Source organism: Megalops cyprinoides, chromosome 22 (genome assembly GCF_013368585.1).
Source record: "Megalops cyprinoides isolate fMegCyp1 chromosome 22, fMegCyp1.pri, whole genome shotgun sequence".
Taxonomy (NCBI): domain Eukaryota; kingdom Metazoa; phylum Chordata; class Actinopteri; order Elopiformes; family Megalopidae; genus Megalops; species Megalops cyprinoides.
Genome location: NC_050604.1, coordinates 18,419,341 through 18,442,310, shown reverse-complemented (window position 1 = coordinate 18,442,310; position 22,970 = coordinate 18,419,341). Strand labels below are relative to the sequence as shown.

The window sequence follows — 22,970 nt, the reverse complement described above, 5'->3', positions numbered from 1 at the left end:
AGCTGCCCTCTAACAAATGGGTTCAATGGCTCTCAAATATTTGAATAATCGGCTATTTACAAAGCTTCGGCCTTTGCAAAGTTCTTCCCAACCTGAACAACAAACTTTACTGGACAACAAAGTATCAAAATACACTAAATTCAAACAATACTTGTAATGGTATGTTGTTTTAAAAAAACATTTTCACAAAGTGTCATTTTCCACAACCTGTCCCCCTGTTCAAACCACATGCATTTCATTGGCTTCTCTCATTGAGTGCTGAAATGGTGTTTCCTGGTGGTTTTGTCACAGTGGTGAGGGTAGAGAAATGCCCCAGGAAGGAGCGGAATAACTCTTCGGCCCCCCAGTTGTGACCAGGAGAATGCTGAATTGTGCTGTCGAACACAGGCAGTAACATGAGGGCAAAGCATATGCACTCTTATGAAAAGTCATATGTAAACATGTATAGCAAAATATGAAATCCCAAATATAAAGAATAGTTTTTAATATATGTCAAAACCCACTTCACAAAATATAGCATTTCTTGCCTCATTCATATATGTAATTTTATCCTTAAAGTGTTACCAGTGTTTAATGCATACCTTTGACATCATATTAAACAAAATATGCATAAAATTACAAATAGGAAAGTAGTTATTTTCTTTTTCCAAACATATATTTTTGACATATATCAAAAAATATATTCTTTACATTTTGGATTTTAAGTTCTAAACTTGCAAGGACAAACAACTTGTATGCTGCTATTCTAAACTGTCCTCTTCACCCAATCATACACTGCCAAAGAAGAAATATACAACCAAACACTACTAAATTGTCCAAAATTACAATGACATGCTAAAAATTTCAAGAATGATTGCTAAGGTGTGCACTGACTTTTCTTTAACACAACAGATTCTATACTTGAAAATATATTTAAATACACCTTTTTAGAAACATAATTGAAACAAAAAGGTAGAGTTGAAGCTTAAGGGCATGAGTTGGGGTCAGAACCGATGGTCCAGAATTCATGCAGATGGTGGAACAGACATCGGCTTTGACCCAGGATCACGGAGGCTGCTGGCTCCAAGCCGACATCGATCCGGAGATCCTTGCACCACTAGCTGCTATGAGAACCATCTCTAATCAGTCCCTCTGAAAAAACGAACTGGGATATTTTTTTGCTCTCAATTACACAACATCTGTTACAGACTCTGTGCGCGAAACTTCAGCTGGTGTTCTCACTTACTGTGCTGGTTCATTCGTCTGAGTGCTCATGACTCTCATAGTAAATACCCATAAAATCAGTCTCACAAAAATCAACTTTCACACATAAATTTTAAACTTTGAAGTGTAATCAGTCCAATTCCTACTCTTTATACAGCAAGATGTTTTTAGATTAGTATTTTTTCATTAATAAAAAGATTTCTTTGCTCCTCAAATCTTGTCTCAGTTTCAGGTTTCAGTGTGCTGTTTGTCCGTTGTGTTGTTCAGTTTGGGAATTGCTGTCTGTACAATTACAGAAACAGAGATGGATCACGTGCTTTGCTTATAAATTATTCACAAATTGTTTACAAGGTGATGGCGTTGAAGAATTCATGAGAAAAAAAGTAAAATAATAATAAATGTTTAGTATAAAATGAATACAAATCTGCAAGTGCCACAATGCAGAACTCTCCAAAGGCATATCCAAAAAATGAATCTTATTTGAAGCAGTCTGTGTCATGAAATGAACACGTTAGGGGCTTTACACTTAAAATTTAAAGAAAATTATTCAGTTTTCAAGAAAAGATGCAAATGCAGTGAGACCCTTTTGTACAAGGACACACTTGTACTTCCTCTCAGCAATACGTAGAACATGTTTGACCCCACTGAGGTCACGGTTCTTGCAAAACGTTTGGAGCAATAAAAGCTCTGGTCATGATGACAGTGTTTATTACACTGATCAAATGGACTGGACATGAGCCGCTTTGCACCTGCATCTGCTGGGTTCCTCAAGAGGCTGTAGACGCAAAAAAGACTGTAGGCTGTGAAACAGAACAAGAATACTGAATCCTTCTTGTTCCAGCACGTTTGTACACGTGTATTAAAAATCCTTATTCATAGCATGTGTACTCCAGTGCGATTTCCTAGTTACTTTCCACCATGGCAATTATATCATGGTGGACTATAACATGGCAAAAGTTTTTATTGGTGCCTTGTGACACTAGAAAGTACAGCATATATGGGCTGCCACACAGAGTAAGGTCAGTAGAGCGCTCCCCCTGGTGGTGAGGAGGCCTTACTGCGAGGGCTGTGGTGCTGTGCTCTCAGGCTTGGTGTCCTGGCCACCTGGTGGCTTGCTACCCCAGGGGCTGTTGTTGCCCAGCGCGGGGGAGTTGTTGAAGTCGTCCTCATCGTCGATGCCATTGGCGGCATCATACTGCGTGTTTTCCAGCCGTGTGATTAGCCGCTCGTCCTCGTCCCCGAACTCCCCGCCCATTAAGGTCGGCTCCCCGACTACCATCACATCCTGCAGAGACACAGAACCGGGGGGAGGGGTCAGAGAGGCCACACCCACCACACATCACCACACAGACTGCTGCAAGCATCAGGCCACAATCAAAGAGGTTTGCAAAACATATCCGGCATATAAAAAGCTGACTTAGAAGGGTCAACATAAACTGGGCAAGGAAAAAATAATGGAATTAAAAAGGAATAACTGTGATTTACATAATCTGCCCTTAAAAGTGCTTTTACCTTTTTCCATTAACATTATTTTGATTAGGTTTTGGCCCAGATTCAATCTGCAATGTGCTGTGTTCTTAACTTTGAGTACAAATTTAAGGAAAATTCTTACATCTGGCATTTTGTTAATTTCAGCAAATGCCAAATTTATGATATTTTTTAAGTATCAGCGAAATTAATCACTTGCCTAGATTTGGTATTGAACACAGTGTGCCTTAAACACATCTGGACTTTCCTATGACCCTACGATCCTATGATCACTCGGATTCCCACCAAAATCAAAATGTCAACATTTAATTTCCATGACTTTTCAATGATGTTTGAAAAATGAATGAAAGATTTTTTTCCAGTAATTCTAATACAATTTGGGATACTTTGAAGATGGAACTGTGAGTTTTTGAGAAGCATTACCTTCAAAATATTTTGAGTTTGCCTACTGATCCTCATAGGCTTGTACTGAAGCATTAAACATACTGTACAAGCTAATGGGTTGCTAATTTGTTAGCAATATCAGCAGACTGACACTATTTGTCTTGAGAGTAAAGTCTCAATATATAAAAACTTGCCCGTCAGGAAAAAGGTTGACCATATTTTAGTTAGCTGTAAAAGAAATAAGCAAGAATGGCCTTTTTTAGATTTGTGTTTACCAAATTGTAGTTTTAGGCATTATTTCTCAAGGACAGTGAGATATTTGACAACTTTCCTTGACTTTTCCATGGCTTGCCATCATGATATTCTACGCCTGGTTAAGGAAAACATTAGTCATAATGTCAATATTTTTTTCATATCCTGGAGACACAACAGGATGTTCCTGTAGCTGTTGCACTATAAGTCTGACTGTTTATCATGGAAATGGCCTCTCAGATGACCAAGGCAGAGCTTTATCACTAGTGAGTCTACATGCTCCGCTTTCATTCCTGTACAGACTGAGGACAGACTGACAGTAACAGTTACATAAACTTTTGAACCTATGGCATTCTGGTGATGGACCCTCTGGAACTTCAACCACGTGGGGTGAGATATTTCAGTGTCGAGAACAGGGAGTCCCATAAATTGGTTCCCATACAGTATCTTTGACCATACCTTCTAGATGATAGCCCATTTTTATCTTATTCCTTTGACCTCTTAACAGACATCTGAGACCCTCTATAACCACCATTCCTTGGTTCTTTGTAGATGGCAGGTCATTTATTTCCTAAGCGTAGAAACAAACTTCCTCTAAAACTATGCAGCTGCACCAAGCAAATCAGCAAAAAACCTATTCACTCCTCCATCAGATTGACAGGAAGATAACCTCAACAGTATACAGAAAGCACAACACCAATGATGACACAAGGGCCATTAACACAATAGTCTAATTCACACCCAGAGAACACACGAGACCCTCTCTAGTTTCAGAACGAAACTGGGAGTTACATAAACATGTACTAAAGTATACAACAATAAAATTAATAAAACAGATACTTTTACTCTTCAATTGCCTTAAGCGCTGCTTAAGACAATGGAAGAGTACATTCGTTTATCTTCATTAAAATTCATGATGGCAATAAAGTAGATAACCAAATGTACGGCATTACTGCACTGCACTGCCCTAGCTCTTCACCACTGTGGGTGAAAGCAACATGCCTGGCAGGTCTTTACATTTAATCAAATTCAATACAGACATAGGTACTCTTCAGGTGAAAATAAAAAATGTACAATTGGTTTACATTTATGAAATAATGCATATATGTATTTGTACAAATGCCATTAACGTGCACGTGTAAATACATGTTATTCATGCAGCTGTATAGCTAATTCAAAGTGTTAGAAAATATCAAGCAGCCACTTTGCATTCAAGTTGAAGCTCAGCTCAGTACCTGGCATCTCAGACAGGGACTACACACAGGAGAAAAAAAGACAAGAATAAAGGATGACCTGCTGAGACAAATTATTTGTTTCATGTGAAATGATGCTTCACTGAGAACTGATATAATCAATGCGGAGCAGTGGTCAGAAAGTGCAACACACGCGTGCCTCTGAACTCAGTGCAAAGGGCAGTAACCACTATCATTGTGCCAGCGCACTTAAACAGACATGCACAAGAGCAGGCTGGCTGTAGAGGGCATAAAGGCTGATTGCTGAGGTTACATGGGGCATAGAGCCTAATGTCTCCGCCGTGGGCTTGGGGTCACAGGCAAACTTAAAGCCGATTCACAGAAAACCTATCATCCATCTGGATTTATCTCACTGGAGGTCAAATTAATAATGATATACCAAAGTATCTTTGGAGAGCAGCACATTGGCACATTGGACACATTACTACAATTGCCCTGCTTAATTGTATTACTGAATAACTTTATCAGAGAACAAGAGCAAATGGTGCACACTAAAAATAGGAAAGCCAGTGTCGGAATGAATGCTCTTTTGTGAAAGAGCGCCACTTTTTGCCAAAATAAATTAATTGCCTTCAGATGAAAATAAAAAGCTGTGAATTAGATAATGCAATGCATAATTAAACTTTTCTTCAAGTGCTTCATGTTTGATGCCCAAAATGCAAGAGGCAATATTGGCTTAAAGGACTGAATGTCTTTGACTGGTGTGAAATATTATGATAGCCCTTGGTGTAGTGTTTGGCTTTGACTTAGGTGAGTTAAAAGGCTTGTAGTCTTCCCTGGGGCTGTTACTGCTGCCCTACATGAGCCGTCCTCCTCAGTAGCAACACATGAGAAGAAGAGAATTTTATACACAGGTCAGGCCTGCCCGCCAAATAGGCAATGAACCTGAATGAGCCACAGGACAGCACACTGGTCTTTACAAATTAAAAAAAAAAAAAACAGCCCTAGACCAGCACCCCCTCTGCTATTCAATCAATAGCAATCACAGAGACACATATTCCAAAGAATATTGGGTGTAAAACTGTGAGAAAATAATCTAAGGGTATTTCAAGGTTCAGTTTCTCGAGTCTGACTCACCCAGAAGAAATTTCTGGAAACGCAGCTCGCTGTTGTGTCTGCTCTTAGATGACTCAGATTAGAGGAGATGTGTCCAAACGGGAGAGACCTCACCTAGCTGCCCAGGTGCATCTGTGAGACTGCTACAGTGCATCTGCAGCTGTCAGAAACTGACTCGAATAATGGATCAGAACGGACTGTTTGCCTACACTGAGCAAATTGCAATTAGAACCTGCGTGATTATCACTGCAGGGCCCTCTCTGCCGCAGATGTACCGTGCAGAATGTTGACTGTTTGCGATTGGGCTGGGGCTACAGCACAGCCCTGGTTTCTGCCAATAGGCATTTTCTCATTTTCACCCAGTGCAGCCTGGGAGGCCACAGAGTTGCCAGGCAGGAGACCAGGCCGTGTCTGTGCAGAATGCGCATCGTAGTTGCACTCGTGCAGGAAGGAAAGGAAATGCACGTCAGGTCTGTTCTCCACAAAAACGCTAAAACCCTCCTCGCTATCCACAAGGTAGCCAATCCCCCAGACAGCTATGATACACTTGACGCACTGCCATTTAATTAAGGTAATTAATTTAGGTGAGGTTTTCACTGAATAACAATATGCACACTGATTTGACAATTTGCATAGCTGATTAAGTCATTAACAAAAAAAAAAAAAAAAACATGCTGATTTGCCAACAAGCCCTGAATTTGCCATCTGTTCCAGCGCGACGCCTGTCACCTACCCCCCGTGCTGGCATCCCAGAGCCAATCTGCGCGGAACCCACACCAGTCTGTCCAGCTGGTGTTATACGGTATGCTGGGGAAGATTGAGTGCGCTAATTAAAATTATAATGATAATGCTTCCCACCCATCTCATTAGCCACATAATTGCCAACTTGACTTCACAATTATCACTTCGCTAGTCAAGTGCCCGAGTGGTTGGTTGGCAGCGGGCCTGGCACAGACGCCCACGCCATGGGGCCCGAAAAACAACAAGGAAGCAAGGAGTGACCCGCGCGGGCTGTAAACTGAAGATTTGTCCCTTGACAACACATCGAATGCCATGCTCGCCAAACACAAAGCTCGACCAAATTTAGCCAATGGGATGAAAACAGAGCTTCTCAACTTTGTCCCTGGGGACCCTCTGAATATGCTGGTTTTTGTTCTAGCTGGGCTCTCGGTGAATTACCCCAAATACTAAAACTCTGGTACTCAATTGTTTAAAGTACATAAACAAAAGAAAAAAATCAAAAAGAATTGAAACTCATATACCCGCATTCAACAGTACATTTCAGTGCGAAGGACTTAAAATCTTTGTCAAGAGATGTTGGCTCCAGTCAAGACATAACTTGACACGTCAATGGAGCCTAATTAAGAGCTCGTTAGGAGGGAAAGCCAGCACACAGAGTTGAGAAACACTGCAATAAAGCAAAACAAGCACAGCACTGAGCACAGCAGCACTCAGTCAACAGCAGCCTGCCAGTAGGGGGCAGTGTTGAATATGTAACCGAGCCCACCCCCTCCCTCCTCGTCATGCGGAGCCTCCCGCATTGTCATTGGGATCACGTAGGCGCTTTCTCAGCAGCAGAAGTACAACTTCTCAGACAGAGCCAGCCCGACGTGCAACATGTGCCGCAAACCGTGCGGCCGGCGTTTCGCCGCGGCGACCGCGTGCCAGAGTCTAGATGGGATTGGCGGGTGTCAAAGGGGAGTGTGAGAGCGATAACGTGCTGGCGTGTTACATACAGACATGAGGATGGGAGGACGGCTAGGAGCCCCAGCTAGGCCTCAAACAACCTGCTTTTTAGAAAGAGCTGTGCAATTAGACTTGCCTCTGGTAACAGTGCATGCAATGAGTGACATCAGACTACCGTGTGCATTAGTCATACTTTTTTCATTTGGACCGGGTCCTGACGCTGCTGCGGGTACATAGAAGAGAGAGAGAAAACAAGCTTACACTTACAAAAAAACATTGTATTTTACTCACCAGCAAATGTTAAAACCTAAAATCTCTTTCAATACTGACAATATTAACATCCTGCAGCTAAAACATACAAACTAGAATGAATTTATTGTCCACCAGATTCTACACACCATCTGTGTTTTCAGGAGAAAAGGTTCTCTCAATAAGGACTGAGGTAAGCAATTAAGCAGTGCTGCATTGGTTGCAGCAGATTCCAGATATGCTCTAGTAAGACTGGTGTGCCTTCTGAAAGTGACAAGACATACGAGAGGGAAAGGAAGAGAGAGACAGAAACAGTAAAGAGAGAGGGGAAAGAGAGAGAAGGAAGGAGGGAGGTGGACAGAGAGGAGGAGAGAGGGAAACAGAGAGAGGGAGAGAGAAAAGACAGAGAGGGAGATGGACAGACAGGAAAAGAGAGAGAAAGAGAGAGAGGGAGATGGTCAGAGAAGGAGTTAGAGAAAAGAGGAGGAGGGAGACAGACAGGGGAGAGAGGGAAAGAGAAAGAGAGGGAGATATACAGGGAGAGAGAGGGAAAATATGAGAGGGGTATGGACAGAGAGGGAGAGAGAAAAGACAGAAAGGGAGATGGACAGAGAGGAAAAGAGAGAGAGAGAGAGATGGTCAGAAAAGGAGTTAGAGAAAAGAGGGAGAGGGAGATAGACGGGCGGGGGCAGGAGAAGAATGGGAAATGGACAGAGAGGGATAGAGAGGGAAAGCGAGGGGGAGATGGGCAGAGGGGGAGTGAGGGAAAGAGAGTGGCCCCGTTCACACACAATTCCTTTGGCTCGATGACTACAGTAACAAACGGTACTTTGTGCCACTGTGCGTTTGCTCAAAAGCAGGCATATGACTAAAGGGAGGACAATATCAATGCGTGCAAGGAACAGAACTCTCTCACTTCAGACGATGGCAGAGAGTTGTTCCAACACGGGGCCATACTAATGCACAAGCCGTGTCTGCCAGCTTGTTCTTCACTGAGTACAATGGTATTCATTAAAGATGGGATCTGTAAGTCTTCATGAAACAACAGAAAACAGCCTCTTTATTCCAGCACGTATTCCAAATAAGCTTCAATACCTTGGGCTCTACAGAACTCAGTCATATAAAAATTTATATACAAGAATGTCTCTAAATTTCATATAAAATTTAGAGACAGCCTTCTTTATTTATTGAATGATTGATTTGTAGGGCTTTTCATTTCGTGCCCCTGAATAAGGTGACACCGCTGGCTGCTAGCGTGACACTAAGATCCTTCTGACATGTCTACTGTGATTCCTGGCCGGATGCACGGAGTCACCTCCAGCAGGACTGAGAAGTGCAGTCATCACTCCCGTTTGCTTGACTGTGTGAACCTGACCGTGCTAAAGGCAGAAAGGGGGACTTGCGGCCTAATTTCAGTGCTGTGTGAACGAGGCCAGAGAGAGACACAGAAGGATCCTGCAAAAGCAGGTGGAGGGCCAGTGTTCTCCATGACAGGAGTGATCGTGAGGAACGCTGGGGTGGCCGTGTCATTATTCCACACTCTCTCCCACTCCCAGAGCTCTCTCTTTCTCCCTGTCCTGTGGTATTGTTTTATACATCCCTTTACTTGGCTGACTCACACTGTGGAGGTACGGGGGAAAGTAACTCTAACCATACTGCGCGTCAGCCGAGCCAATGGATTCTCCTGTGTGACATTTCAGCAGAGGTAAAACAGACATGGCTATTCAAAAAAAGCACGTCTCTTTTTTTTTCCACCTACTGGGAGAGAGGCCTCTTTTTTGACTGGAAAAAAACAGCCCAGCTATTAGACTTTGCATCTGTTGCCTCCATCTGGGTAAAGTCAGCGTTATGTAAGCTTGGCGCTTGGAGATGATTAAGTTTGAAATAAGGAGTTCACCTCTCTGCGGGTGTGAAAAAAGAAGTGTGTAGTTGCACAGTGATTACTGCAAGTGTGTGTGTGTGTGTCTGTCTATGTGTGTGTGTGTCTGTGTGTGTATACACAGGCACCGAGCTGCCCTCTCCACAGCCCCCCCACTGTGATTCTCAGGTGGATGGAAGCCCCACTTCATCTAAAAGTTTACAGAACTGTAAAGCAAACCCTGGTAGGGATTTCTCTGTGGCTCCAAGGCAGCCATGCTCAAGCAGAAGCCAGCTGTGTTGTGTGTGGGTGTGTATGTGTCTCTCTACAGGTCTGTCTGTGGGCACCTGTGGATGTGTGTGTATCTACCTTTGTGTGTCAGCAAATGCATGTGCATTTCTGTGTGTGTGTGTGTGTGTGTGTGCCATCATGATGCACTCTATGCTCTTTCTCTTTGTTTATTGATTTCATATTCCAAGATTGCGATCTCAGTATATTTACCTTAAATATTATTGATTCATGTTGATATCAATGTTACATGGTTTAACTAAAGTGTGTGTGTGTGTGTGTGTCTGTGCATGTGTGTGTATATAGGTATATGTGTGTGTGTGTGTGTGTGTGTGTGTATGTGTGTGCACTTATGTGTGCATGTGTGTATGTGAGTATATGTGTGTGTGCACTTGTGTACGTGAGTACACGTGTGTGTGTGTGTGTGTGTGTATGTGAGTATATGTGTGTGTGCACTTGTGTATGTGAGTACATGTGTGTGTATGTGTGTGTGTGTGTGTGTATGTGAGTATATGTGTGTGCGTGTGTGTGTGTGTGTACTTATGTGTGCATGTGTGTATGTGAGTATATGTGTGTGAGTACACGTGTGTGTGTGTGTGTGTGCTTGCTTGCTTAAACAGCCCCTATGAGGAGTGGATGCTTACAGGTACCTGGCTGGAGATGTTGAAGCCGCCTGCAGGGCTGCGTTTCTTGCTGTTGCTGTTGCCCAGGCTGCTGTTGGACGCGCTGCTGGCCGAGTTCTTCCTTTTCCTCCGCTTCGTGGTCGTCTGTCTCATTGGTTCAGCTGCCAAACGATCAGCACAAAACACAGCATACCAGTCTGCCATTACGCAGAGGTGACAGGGCACACTCACATGGCAAAGCCACAGTGGGGTTAAGCATAACTGTGGCCATAAGGAGGACGGTGTCTAAGAGAAACGCTCCCAGCGCAACTTTCAGTTTTGCAACAAATCCTTGTTAATGCCTTGCTTCATAACATCTCCCCAGACATGCACTAGTAAGAATGAACCCCTATGTCATAGTCGCAACATAAATGCTCAATAATAAACAAATGAATTGTACCAAAGCATAAACCACCAATATGAATTTAATATCAAACAATTTTGAAAAACATATATTCCTATTAAAACATTTACTCCATTGGTTTTCCACCAGTTTTCTTTGAGAAAAACCTTAAAGTTTTAAAACAGAGAAAGTAATATGTCCAGCACTTTACCCTCAACTGTACACAGCTGTGTAGTGTTTCAGCATTGCTGTGGTAGAGCAGTGCTTTTCATACCAGCTGGGAACTTCAAAAGTAACTTTTGTGGGTGAAGTGACAAATGGCCATCTCGTGCAGCCATTCAGTGAAGACATTCTAAATACATCCACGGGTAGCGGCTATGGAAACTCAGGTAAATTTCACTGTGCTGTAATTGAGCATTTATGGGAAAAAATGTATTTCATAAAACAGTACTCCATTAGTGACTGAGTGTCTTCCCTTGTTAGGTCACTCTATGCAGCATTGCATTTTTGGTTAGAAGATGAAAAAGTACCTTTTTTGTGATTTGTAGGGAAAATTTCCGTTTTGAAGTTCTGTGGGTGTCCTGCTGCAATTGGAGCCAGAGGGAATTGTATTTATTAAAGTAATTACTGTACTTTCCATAGAACTAAGACACACAGAGATCTGCATGACAGTCCATAAAAAATGAATGATGACATTAAAATGTAAACATACTGTAAATGTCTATCTGTTTTTATAGTTGGCTCATGAAATACTTTCATTTTTAAGGAAATCTCAGCATCTAAGTGTCCACTTATTTGATTTTCAAAAGAGCTAAGGACTCACTACTCAGTACAATGCATTTACAGTATCGCAATAGAAAATGCAACAATGTAAAGGTAGAATTTCCCCAAATGATGGAGAGGTGTAGTCACACCATCACATTTTTCTCACCAGCTGGGAGAATTTTTGTGTTTGGAATTCTGTGAATTCCATCTAATGTAATGAGATGTGGGTTCCATTTTCTGAAAACATTCATAAATCATAAATTAGCAGCTTCTTTTAAAACTTACAAAACATGAAATTGAAATACATTTTTGAGGTTCCTACTAATCACACCAAGGGAGATGTTCTAACATACCTTTAAAGGAAACAGAAATAATATGTATGAACACCACCTATTTGGAGACAAACTGTTTATCTAAGTGGCAAAGCTTTGCTTTAAATAGCTAGAATTCATGATTCTTAGGTTGTTCTGGATATGTTCAAGCCATGTTATGAAAAATGTTCAATATGTAAATATATATATATACACATAATAAGCCCAAAAACCTTTGGGCTTAACAGTGTATTAGAATATAATAAACCTGGAGAAAATCTAAGGAAATCTATTCTTACACCCCACCGCCCACCAAAAAAAACATGCTGCCCTTTATCGGTGAATGAATATGTACTTCCTTCCTTCCTTCTAAAACAGGGAGGAAAGACAGGTGCTAATAACAAAGGGACGGCAGTAAGAGTAGATGGGCTTTGACATGAGCAACGCACAGCACAGGAAAGACATTGACGATGACGAACAAGCACAGAAACAGCAGGCAAGTGTGTTACAGCACACTGGCATATCCCTGTGGTCTGGATGTTTTAGTTCACTTTGCAAAAGAGGGATCATTTTGAAAACATGCAGTGCTCATACATATTAAATGTGAATCAACATGTTAACATATAACATAACATAAAAATAAATTAACCGAACTGTAGTACTCAAAACAGAATCATGCAAAACATTAGCCGGGACTGTAGTGAAAGGATACAGTCCACTGATTAAAATGCTCTTGACTGCTGCACGAAAGTGTCTGTGGCATACATTCTACAGAATTACAGAATATCAGCGTGGAGGCTGCCTTCCAGCTCCTCTGGTGCCTCCTTCCACCTAACATTTGATGTTCTTAGATGATTATTGTTAGGCTTGGGAGATTTCAGTGAATATTTCTGCTGTCCCTCCTACACAGGTTTTTTTGTTTATCAATATCATTTTTTTCCATATTTAACATGAACAATTTTTTTGAAAATTAACTCTGAAATGTCCCTGCTTGGCTATAGTGAAGGTCTGACAGCTACGCAGTTACTTCACTGTTCTGCTGTTGGTCATGTACTGTAATGATTATTTCTGTTTGCTGTTTGCTGTTTACTGATGTCCTGCTTACACATTATTCTACTGGGCCAGAATATCTTAACGATTCTGAATATTTTTAAGAAGCATAAAAAACACATAATTAATTGCAAAAAAATGGCACAAAGTGTTTTGGTCACATCTTAAATACATCAGTGTTTGCTACACTAAGCCCTTTTGTGCTTCAATTACACCTCCAAGATTTGCTGACATTTTTCAGACAGGTGAATCGATTTGCCTTGTGCCTTGGCAGACTTTCACTATGTTGTTAGCTATCTCAGAAACAGCTGAGCAGAGTGCTTGAGAAGCGTGCGGTGCTGGAGTTGTGAATGACTTTGGTAGCCCTTGTGTTTGCCTGTTCTCAGTGCGAGGGAATGGACGCCTTGTGCAAGCCAGCACAGAGCCACTGCAGGCAGCCATGAGACTTCAGGAAGGACTGATGAACGTTACCTGGTGGAGCCACCATTCTCTGCCACTTCTGGAACAGGCAGGTTTTGAGACAGTCCCGTGGGCTCAGGTTGTAGGTTTTGTGGCGGGACATCAGCTCCTGCATGGGCTCCAGTATGACACACAGCTGAAATTTCACAGACGAACACACAGACCCAAGTCACAACGTCACATGGGATCCCACTCCTCATGGGAAAGTCACATATTTTAGATTCCAAACTTACAAAATACAAGAATTCTGTTTATAAGATATGTCAAAGTACAACAAAAAAAAAGTACAAAGTAAAAAAAAAATCAGTTGCATGTATTTCTTTACGTGCAATTTGACACATGAAATATGTTGTGTTGTATAGTATTCAAATAAAAATCATAATGTTGAATGAATTCTATAACCAATGCAAAAAGTTTACCAATTAACTCAGTATCTTACTGACCTCTTGTAGTACTTCTCGATAACTACTCTTAGCATAGTGATGCACTTATTTGGAAGTCGCTCTGGGTAAGAGCGTCTGCTAAATGATGCAATGTACTGTAATGTAATATGTATTATATGGGTTCAATCAATGATAAACACCTCATATTTCAACTTTCACATTATACCACATGTTGGCATATCTGACATTTTCTGGAGTTCAGACATCCTGCAGTATCATGGGTCATGCAGGGGAATGCAGTGTTCTAGCCCCACTGAAAGTAATTTGATGTCATGCTCCCACCCCACTGTTTGAGCGTTTTTTTTGCAGATGGAAATTCTGTAGTAGTCTACAAGCAGTGGAATTTGATGCCACTCAACTGTTGAAGAAATGAGCCAGGTCACATACAAGACTATGACATTGGGAGGAATGTGCTATAAGAAGCCACATTAACGTCAGACACAGTGGAAATAACGTGGGTGAAAGGAAACAAAACGTGTCCTTAATTAACCTTCATCATCTGACTAATGTATTAATTTAGATACATATTGCGAAAGCATAACTCAAATAATTCTAATTTGTCATTTAATCTACATGAATATCTGAAAAATGTTACTTAAAATGAATAAAATGAATAAAAATATTCTTATGAATAGCTGGTCAAATGGTGACTAGTGCTATATATGTCTGCCAATAAAAAAGAAATAGGTAATGTGTTTTAATATGATTTTCTTTCAAATTTTGAGTCTTGGTGAATTTACCTTGCTGTTTCACGTTCAGGCTGTCCAATTGCCATGTACAGCATAATACATGCAGCTCTAAGGATTGAATCAGTTAGGTTTACTGTGTCCTGTGGAGCTTGTTCTATACATGAAATCCTCAAGTGGGAGAGGATTAGATCTTACAAAGGCCTCAGTGAGGAAAATCAAGGCTGAACAAAAATCTAAATGGATTGATTGCCCCCCCACAGATTACAGTGAAACACTGTTTTTCCACAGAAGCATATGGTTATCATTATATATGTGTACGTAAACACCTGGCGCTCAAACTGAAAACCGCTGTGAAAAAAATCTGGGTTCTGTAAACTGTCTCCAAGGGATGCTGGCCTCTGCTTATTAGTATTGAAAATAAGGTGAAGTGTGATTCAGCTGACAGAATCATCACTTTACTGATGCAGAGGAAGAAATGCTTATTATGTTATTGGATTGTAAGCCAAATTAACACGTGTGTTTCACTCAGAATATAGCTATTTTTTTTCCCCCTCAAACATCTTCAGTCTTTCCAGCAAACTGCACTACAGCTGAAGAGCCATCCCTTGTTTTCCTCCCTTCCAAAAACAGGGGCTATTTTTAGCACAATTCGTAGGAAGCCTGCAGCTTTACTAAATGGAAGAGCTACACAATATAATATTATTCCAGCCAGAGAGCTTCTGTCCTTCAGCCAAGAAGCTGTCACTCCATTTCAAATCACAAACACAGAGAAAAAAATGTTTTTTTGAAAGAATGGAATACAATTCATTGGAGAGCATTGTGTCACTTATTGCCCACCACATAGTGATTTGTAATGCTGTATAGTGTCCATGACACAACGGAGGCCATCCATATACATGTACTTGTAAAATCCCTCATCTATGTACTTGTACTTTTAAATTCACTCAGAAGGTTTCTTATAAAGTGACTATGGCAACACATCCTCCCATGGATGCTGTAAAGTAGCACTGTTCAAAATGGTCCAAATAGTTAATTCATCATTCACATTAACAGTTGTTCTTTCCCTAAAAACTCTGTAGTAACATATTTACAGGACAACAGGAAACAAATGTATTGTTACTGTAAGAAAGGTGTATGAAAAATAAGTTTAACTGGGTTAATTAATTGATTAAGAGTTTAATCTTGCATACATCCCACCAGTATCTGAGAACACCCCTGTACCAGTGCAGTGATGTCCCCTGATAGTGAGCTGCTTGTCTTAGCTTTGCACTAAGGTCACTCAACTGTGCCTGCTAATTGGAGGAGAACTTGAACCACTCATTGAACCAACTTTCAATCTGCTGCTGGCTGAAAGGCATCTCTAAAATTTCAGAAACCATCAGAATTGTAGATTAGGTTCTACCCTAAGAGCTATCCAGCTAATATGTTTTCCCCAAATGACTTCGGGCAATTTCAAAGTCTCCTGGTTGGCCGTAATGTGAGACAGACATTGAGATCAGCTCACGAACCAAGTTTAATGATGGGATAGCTCTGACTGGATGATAACCCACACTGATCGGATAATGTCCTGCACTGATTGGATGATTCAAATCTCCCCCACTGGGAAAACAAATCTGCACCAAGCCTGCGGCTTGCCTTCCATTCTATCTACAGACAAGAGTCCTCTGTCGTGGCTGTCACTGAACAACATGGAGGAAAACAACTTTGAGCCCCTTGCTTTCTTCAATAAAACCTAGTCATCTGGTTTCACCATTAATATTTCACTAAACTGCTTTTTAATCTGTTATAAGCAGTGACCTGACCTCAGCTGGCTTTATTTATGATTCTGCTCCCCATGGTGCATGATGTTTTATTAATAAAAGTCATGTAAGTTTTGGGAGGATGGAAGCTACTGACAAATCATCATCTGTGGTGCACAAAAGCCTCCTTCAAGTCACATGAAACGGGAAGAAGAAGCCCGGCATAAAAGGCAGGAATATGTAACTGAGTCCAAAGCTCATGAATATGGCATATTTCTGCGTCCTGAAAACCAGAGACGGGTCCCGCTGGGACACAATCATCGTGTTTAAAGGGAAGATTTGTCTGTGAACATGTTTCTTCTGAGCGCACACAAGCATAAGGAAGACAGGAGGTTAAACCATGTACCGGGAGCTTCATAATAGATGTAATGCACAAATGCACAAATCTCTTTTTAATACATGCACCTACCCCAGACAGATGCACATTGTTATGGTTGCTGTCCTTAGTTTAAATGAATGTCATTTTCACGTTGACGCCCCATTTATCTAGGCTTGGCTCACAGCAAAGCTTTCTGGGAAATCCCACCTGTGGTCCAATCACAGGATCCTGAGATGGCATTGTTCAGAGTTTGACCCAGGAAACCCAGGTAGATGGCATGTTGTATGGTGGCTAGGGCCACAGAATGAACCCAGGGAGGGCGAGTATGAATGTCTAGAGGGGGAATTGTTTTTGTGCTCCTGAGCTAGGCACTCTAGCTCCGCGACTCCTGTATAGATTCAGCAGCTGTGCAACTGGGATATAGAATGTGTACGTCCTTAACCCACAATGGATACGGGCATGCGCTAAGCAAATACATAACAATTTAATTAAAAAACGTGTTCTCACAACTCTGTTTTTGTACCTCTTAAACAAAGAAAATGGGGCCTCTTCAAATGAGGTATCAATCCCTCTCCCAGTCCATTCTTTCAAACACTCCTACACCCCCTTTTTTGTCTCAGCTGCCAATAATGGGGCTTCAGAGTGACGCATTGTGGCATTATGGAAGCACCTTATTTTTCCATGAATAATGGATACCAAAGTTCAGTGTGTCCACACAACATGCTACAGCCTGTCTGAAAGTGCACTAGTTTTGCTGCTGCTGAGTATTTCTTTTTTTATTCCATGCTGAGGATCTGCAGCCAGGGGTGCTGATCCAGCCTTCTGCTCTTACCCTGAGGTAGTTGAGGGTGAAGTTGGTCAGGCCCACTCGGGTGATGTTTTTGGACAGCTGCTCCAGGACCTGAGGGTCTTGCGCCTGAACAGCGGAAGAGAGAACAAAGTCAGAGAGACCCGAAGACTCGCAGGACATCGACCAGGATCTCGTACTACGCACTCAGGCATGCTTAGTTAGTAGGTTGTAATATAAAAAAGTATCTCACAGTAGTATGGCACTGTACTTGGAAATGTGCAATATGCCCTTATATTACAATACTTAGTGAGGGGAAAACCTAAGATTACAAAACCCAAAAGCTCTCGCTCTGCATTGCTGTTTGAAAAATCACACCGCTGGCAAGCATTTCAAAGGCAGCCATACTTCATTTTTATATGTTTTTTGTTGTATTATTTCCAACACAAGTATTTGCCATGGCAACAAGAGCGTGGGCCTGAAGTGGTCATTGCATTGCGGCAGGGTCAAAGTCTGTCACGATGACCTCATCCCTTAAACATCCCCCTCGACCAATCAGACTCAATGACATCAGCCCGCCCAATCAAACATAATGACATCAGCTTGTGCAGAGTTAAGAGTTCTTCCCCATAAATCCACACAAATGCTGAACAGATGAGCTTGATAAAGACAGGAAAGGGTAGACGGCCCTGGGATTCACACGCCGGGATGTACACATGTTTGTGTTGAGAGCCTCATGAAATATGCTGAGTATCTTCTGGGGCCTTGGAGCAGGAAATCTCAGTCACAGAGGAGGCAAACCCATGCGGTGTTGTGCACAAATTAGGCTCCAGGGAGATGCTACAGTGTTTCAGACAATAGTTTATTTTATGTGAGTCAAAAGAATAGAGCAATGCTGCACAGTATGAACACATACTGTATAGCACGGTGAAACGGACTTCAGCCAAGGCTGTAAAATACTTTTCCAGAAATATTTCCTCTGTTTTTTCCAATATTGTAACCAATCAAAAATGAAATATGAACTAAACCTACATGCATTCTGTGTGCGCTAATAGACACATTTTTTATTTATAGACAGAAACATTTTAGTAATAGGACACATACAGGTAAATGTACAGGGCTTACTGTTTCCTTCTATGAATCTGTGCCTTAGTTCAGCATCTCAGATTCCTGGCACACCACTCTGTATGCTGAATGTAGTTCCACTCAGACTCACTCAGATTTGATAGAACTTTAATACTGGTGTGGATTAGACATTATTTGGCAGTTCTCATTATGAAAGATAAACATAAAGGTATTTATAACTGTTTGTCAAATTTAGGGTTGCTGATTAAGCTTAATTAATTGTATAATTGATCTAGGCCTTTTAGCAATTAATTAATGGAAAAACAAATGAATCATACTCAATTACCTTTAATGTAAACTACATTTGTAAGCAAAGGATCATAAAAAATAATAAAAATAAATAAACATTATACATTTTTAGAAATAAATTATTTTAAAATAAATTAACAAAAGTTGACATTATTATTTTACCATTAATAGCAAAAAAGACTCATATCTGATAATTGCCTGGAGATGTCAAATCCAGACTGGCACACACGCAGCAGCTCAATCAACCATTTTATAATTTCACCCCCATAAAACTAAAATGACCATACAAAGCAGTCTATGTTGAGAGTCAACGGTCAACAGACTACCAAGAAATGTTGACTATATTTGCTAATAACATTGGAAGGAGTGTGACATGGGCAAAGGAGCCTGAAAATGCCTGTAACACGAGATGGCTGGCAGTTAAGAAAAGGTTAAAATGTTTTTTTTTTTTCCCCCAGAAGATAGAAAACTGAATGTCCACATAACTCTCGTTTATTCAGTCACTGTTGGTGATTCACGAGCACAAGTGATCTTGGTTCAACATTTTAGCACTGAAAAATAAACTACACTTAGAATCTTCCTGATGAAAATGAGCTGACTCATCTGTTTCTTTGCCTATCCACATATTCATGGTCTACATCTGGGCTACTTCATCAGGTTTTCCGGCCTTCCATCAACCCTCAGAATTTGGGAGCGAGGCAAAATTAGTTTAAGCCTAACAGTTATTACTTGAATTAGGAGGTATTTGCCTGGTTACACCAAAAGCCTACAGAATCTGCAACAGTCTAGGTACAACTGTTTAGTAGCCATGCTACAACAAACAGTCACATTGAAAATGAAGAATAGAAAATTTACTGCAAAGAATATAAAAAAAAACCCCACCGCAGGTAAACAACAGGTGACCACAACATACAGTTTTCCATAAACGGACCAATTTTGTAAGGAAGCAGTCTGCCTAATGCTTTATAAAACCTATACAATTGCAATGCTGCATTTTCCCCTCATGTAATCTGCTGGGAAGATTCCTGGTTGTGTGTGCAGGCAGGCTTCAGGTTGTTAGTTTCCCCACATACAATGGACACGCAGGCGGTGGAGCTGGGATATTGGCAGCCAAGGTGTAAACAGTGAATCACAGAGGTGACAGACTGGCAGTAAAACAATTATGCTTGAGCAACGGGCTTCCAGGGTAAACTGCTAAAATCAGTGCGGGCACAATCCGCCGTTACAATGCGGAACATGAAAACACAGACAGAGGACCGCAGGCGATGAATAAATCAGTGCCAACGATACAGACTTAATGAAATGTCTATTTACACGGTTTTTCCAGACTACTGAGTTGGGCTATTTTTTCCTGCGTGTACAATGATATAATGCCTACTATATGGGTACTAGCAAGCAACTCAACATCGGAAGTAGTTACAGACCATAAAAAAACACCTACCGTCCAAAAACCTGCAGGTCAATATGAACAATTATTAATATAACAACTGACTGGACATTACCATCATAATATAATCCATAATGTATATACATTATCAAGCTAATGCATGGATTCATAATGAGGGAGAGGATTTTTTTTGTTCAACATCTTTGTAAATATTAAAACAGTATTGTATGAAAAATATGAAATGTTCATACTGCGTAACTGCATCCTAAGGGACTCAAGTAACACATTTATGAAGACTCAGCTACCAATTAATTCCAGTATATGGTATGTACAAAAACAAATAAATACAAATGTAGAATGTTCAACACGTGTTATTGCATCCTAGGGGACTCGGTTCCATGCACATACTGCATGCAAAGCCTGGATTCAGTCCCTGCACTGATACCTTTGCTTTAGTCTTTGGGGCTGGCCAGCTCTCTTTCCATCAAACAAAACCAAGATCAAAAGAGCCAACTTCTATAGGTCTCTAGCAGGGCAGCAGATACCACCACATCTCCTATACTGTTTCTATCTTTTGCGGTTTGCAATTAGGGAAAATACCCTGGAAGCTAGTTATCACAGAGCATATTATATAGGAATTCTATATGAAGGTAAGTATGGCAGGGTATGGAGAGAGAGAGAAAGAAAACTTCACTCCATTCAGATCCACACATATATTACAGATTCATCATCAAGCCAAATATTTGTAATATTCATCATCAAGCCGATTATTTGTAATATTTAGCCGTATTTCCTCTTATTTATGCATTACTGTTGCTGTTGTTAGTTGTAATGCCCAATGCTGCAATCACTTGAAGAGGTCAATGGCTGGGTGACAATGCCTAACTGACACACTGAAACACAAATTTAAAAAGAGGATAGCACTTTGCACCATCACATGGCATTGTGAGGCTGCCACCATAAACGAACAGGCGAATGAGCAAACTTCACGTCGGCACTGTGTATTACGCTAAACATACATGCAAATTCAGCGCACAAAAAAACTCCCCAATTATGTGACCAATTACACAAACCAGCCGCACATGATTTGTAGGTAACACCATACAGCTCTACAGCATGGGTGTTGCCTGCAGCAGGAATTACGGTCACAACCCTGATACCACGCAGCGCTCTGATCTTTGTGTCCCTCCAAAGAAGGTGTTGCATTTATTAACAGGAGCATCGCTACAGTGCCGTGAAAACAGAGACAGGAAAAGGGGTAGATTTTGCGTTCGTGTCACAAATAAAAAAAAAAAAGATAAGAAACTTGCTCATGCACAGCGAGACAGTGTCAAAAAGTTGGGAATGCAAGAAGCAAATGGTGAAGATGACTCATAGTCCTGCCACAGTCTGTGTGAATGGGGTCAGAGAAAAGCCCTTTACTCTTACTTTAGCAATGTGGCAGACATTCGGAAACATAGCACCAAATTGTTTGTTGCTGGGTGGATCAAAAAACAAAAGTCCTCACTCTTTTTAGAACTGATATTCGTCATATGTGAAATAATATTGAGCCAAAGTGGCACAGGTCCAAAAACACACAAAGTCCATTGTTCAAGCATTGTCATAAATGAGAGACTGTTTAGTAGTATTGCTGCTTCTTCTTGCAATTGCTCATTCACTAAATAGTACTGGTGGGCAAAAATTCTTCATTTTCTTCACACTTTGTCAGTTTACTTTGTCTAAGAAGACAAGCCCTGCCTAGTTGGAAAGAAACAAATACAGACTTTTATATTCATCCTACACCACAGCAATATCAGTTCTGCTGATGAAAGTACCACAGATCCAAGCAGAAACATTATATGTCCAATGCAGACAATCAGTGCTGAAACCTGACAAGTCATATGATTTTTCAGGATGTAGCAGAGGACTGTCATTATGTATTACACAGAAAACTGTTTATGTTAACGGTCATGCTTTCAGAGGAGAAAAACGTACGTGTACAGCCAATATGCTGCGCGGGACGAGTTCTCTGAACTGCCTGATTGTGAAATGCCATGTCTTGATCCTCATGAGGTCATCAAAGGTGAACTCCAGAATCAGACGCCCTTCTGTGCAAACCTGTTGGGGGAGTAAGAAAAAAAAATGTCTTCATTTTCATAGTTCATATGTTCATAGCTAGGATAGCATTTTACTGTTGGCTTACCACAAAACATAAAGCAACACTGTTAGCAGATCAGAGACTTCTTAATGGCTGTGTTTAAATAATATATAAAGCATTCGAATGCACAATACAGTCCATCTAACACATAGGTCATCTGGAGAGTGAATGCATGAATTGGCTTACTCAAACAGTACAGTGTGGTATGTTGGAATGTTTATTTTGTTAGAGGAAGATTGAAGCACAGGCTACTGAACAGGGAATGTAGCTTCCTTTAAAGTATGATTTTTTTTAAAAACCAAACCTTTTGCTGTGTGTCCCGTTAAAGGCACAGCTCTAACTGGACAATACCCACAAGCACAGAACCCTTATCCATGCACCATGCTCTGCACAAACAAGGCTGGATCTACATGCATACAGTAACAAGATAGGCCGGAGGCAGAAAAAGCCATTGTGGTCTTTTTAATTTAGAACCTGGAGTTGTACTGTTTACGACTTTATGTCAAAAATATAACTGATATTCTCCACACTGAAGTGTGGGGTTATGCTCGTTAAGTGGTGTGGCATTTCTTTTTTATTTCCATGATGTGTAATATTTAAGCTACATTTGTTCTGCAGTTTCAAAAATGTAATTGAATTAAAATGAATATTTACTGTATATAAACACGCAATATATTTTCACCAGCATTCTTTTGTTTTACTTTTGAACAAACAGCAAATGAAATGTA

The 22,970-nt window shown here is 40.9% G+C and overlaps 1 protein-coding gene across 7 annotated transcripts in view; it reads right to left on the bottom strand.

Moving 5' to 3' along the window:
- Positions 1-869: 869 nt before the first annotated feature.
- LOC118769852 (LIM domain-binding protein 2-like) overlaps positions 870-22,970 on the bottom strand; it is a 66,132-nt gene continuing 44,031 nt past the window's right edge. The window contains exons 4-10 of one of the 7 annotated variants that reach the window (XM_036517211.1): positions 22,080-22,202; positions 17,390-17,473; positions 13,320-13,443; positions 11,253-11,306; positions 10,368-10,501; positions 7,516-7,545; positions 870-2,488 (exon numbers count right to left, since the gene is read on the bottom strand). In XM_036517211.1, the coding sequence (XP_036373104.1) occupies positions 2,258-2,488; positions 7,516-7,545; positions 10,368-10,501; positions 11,253-11,306; positions 13,320-13,443; positions 17,390-17,473; positions 22,080-22,202 (780 nt within the window). In that variant the 3' untranslated portion in view covers positions 870-2,257. Of the gene's footprint in view, positions 2,489-7,515; positions 7,546-10,361; positions 10,502-11,252; positions 11,307-13,319; positions 13,444-17,389; positions 17,474-22,079; positions 22,203-22,970 lie in introns of all 7 variants that reach the window. The other 6 variants (XM_036517212.1, XM_036517213.1, XM_036517214.1 and 3 more) reach the window with 6 other exon arrangements.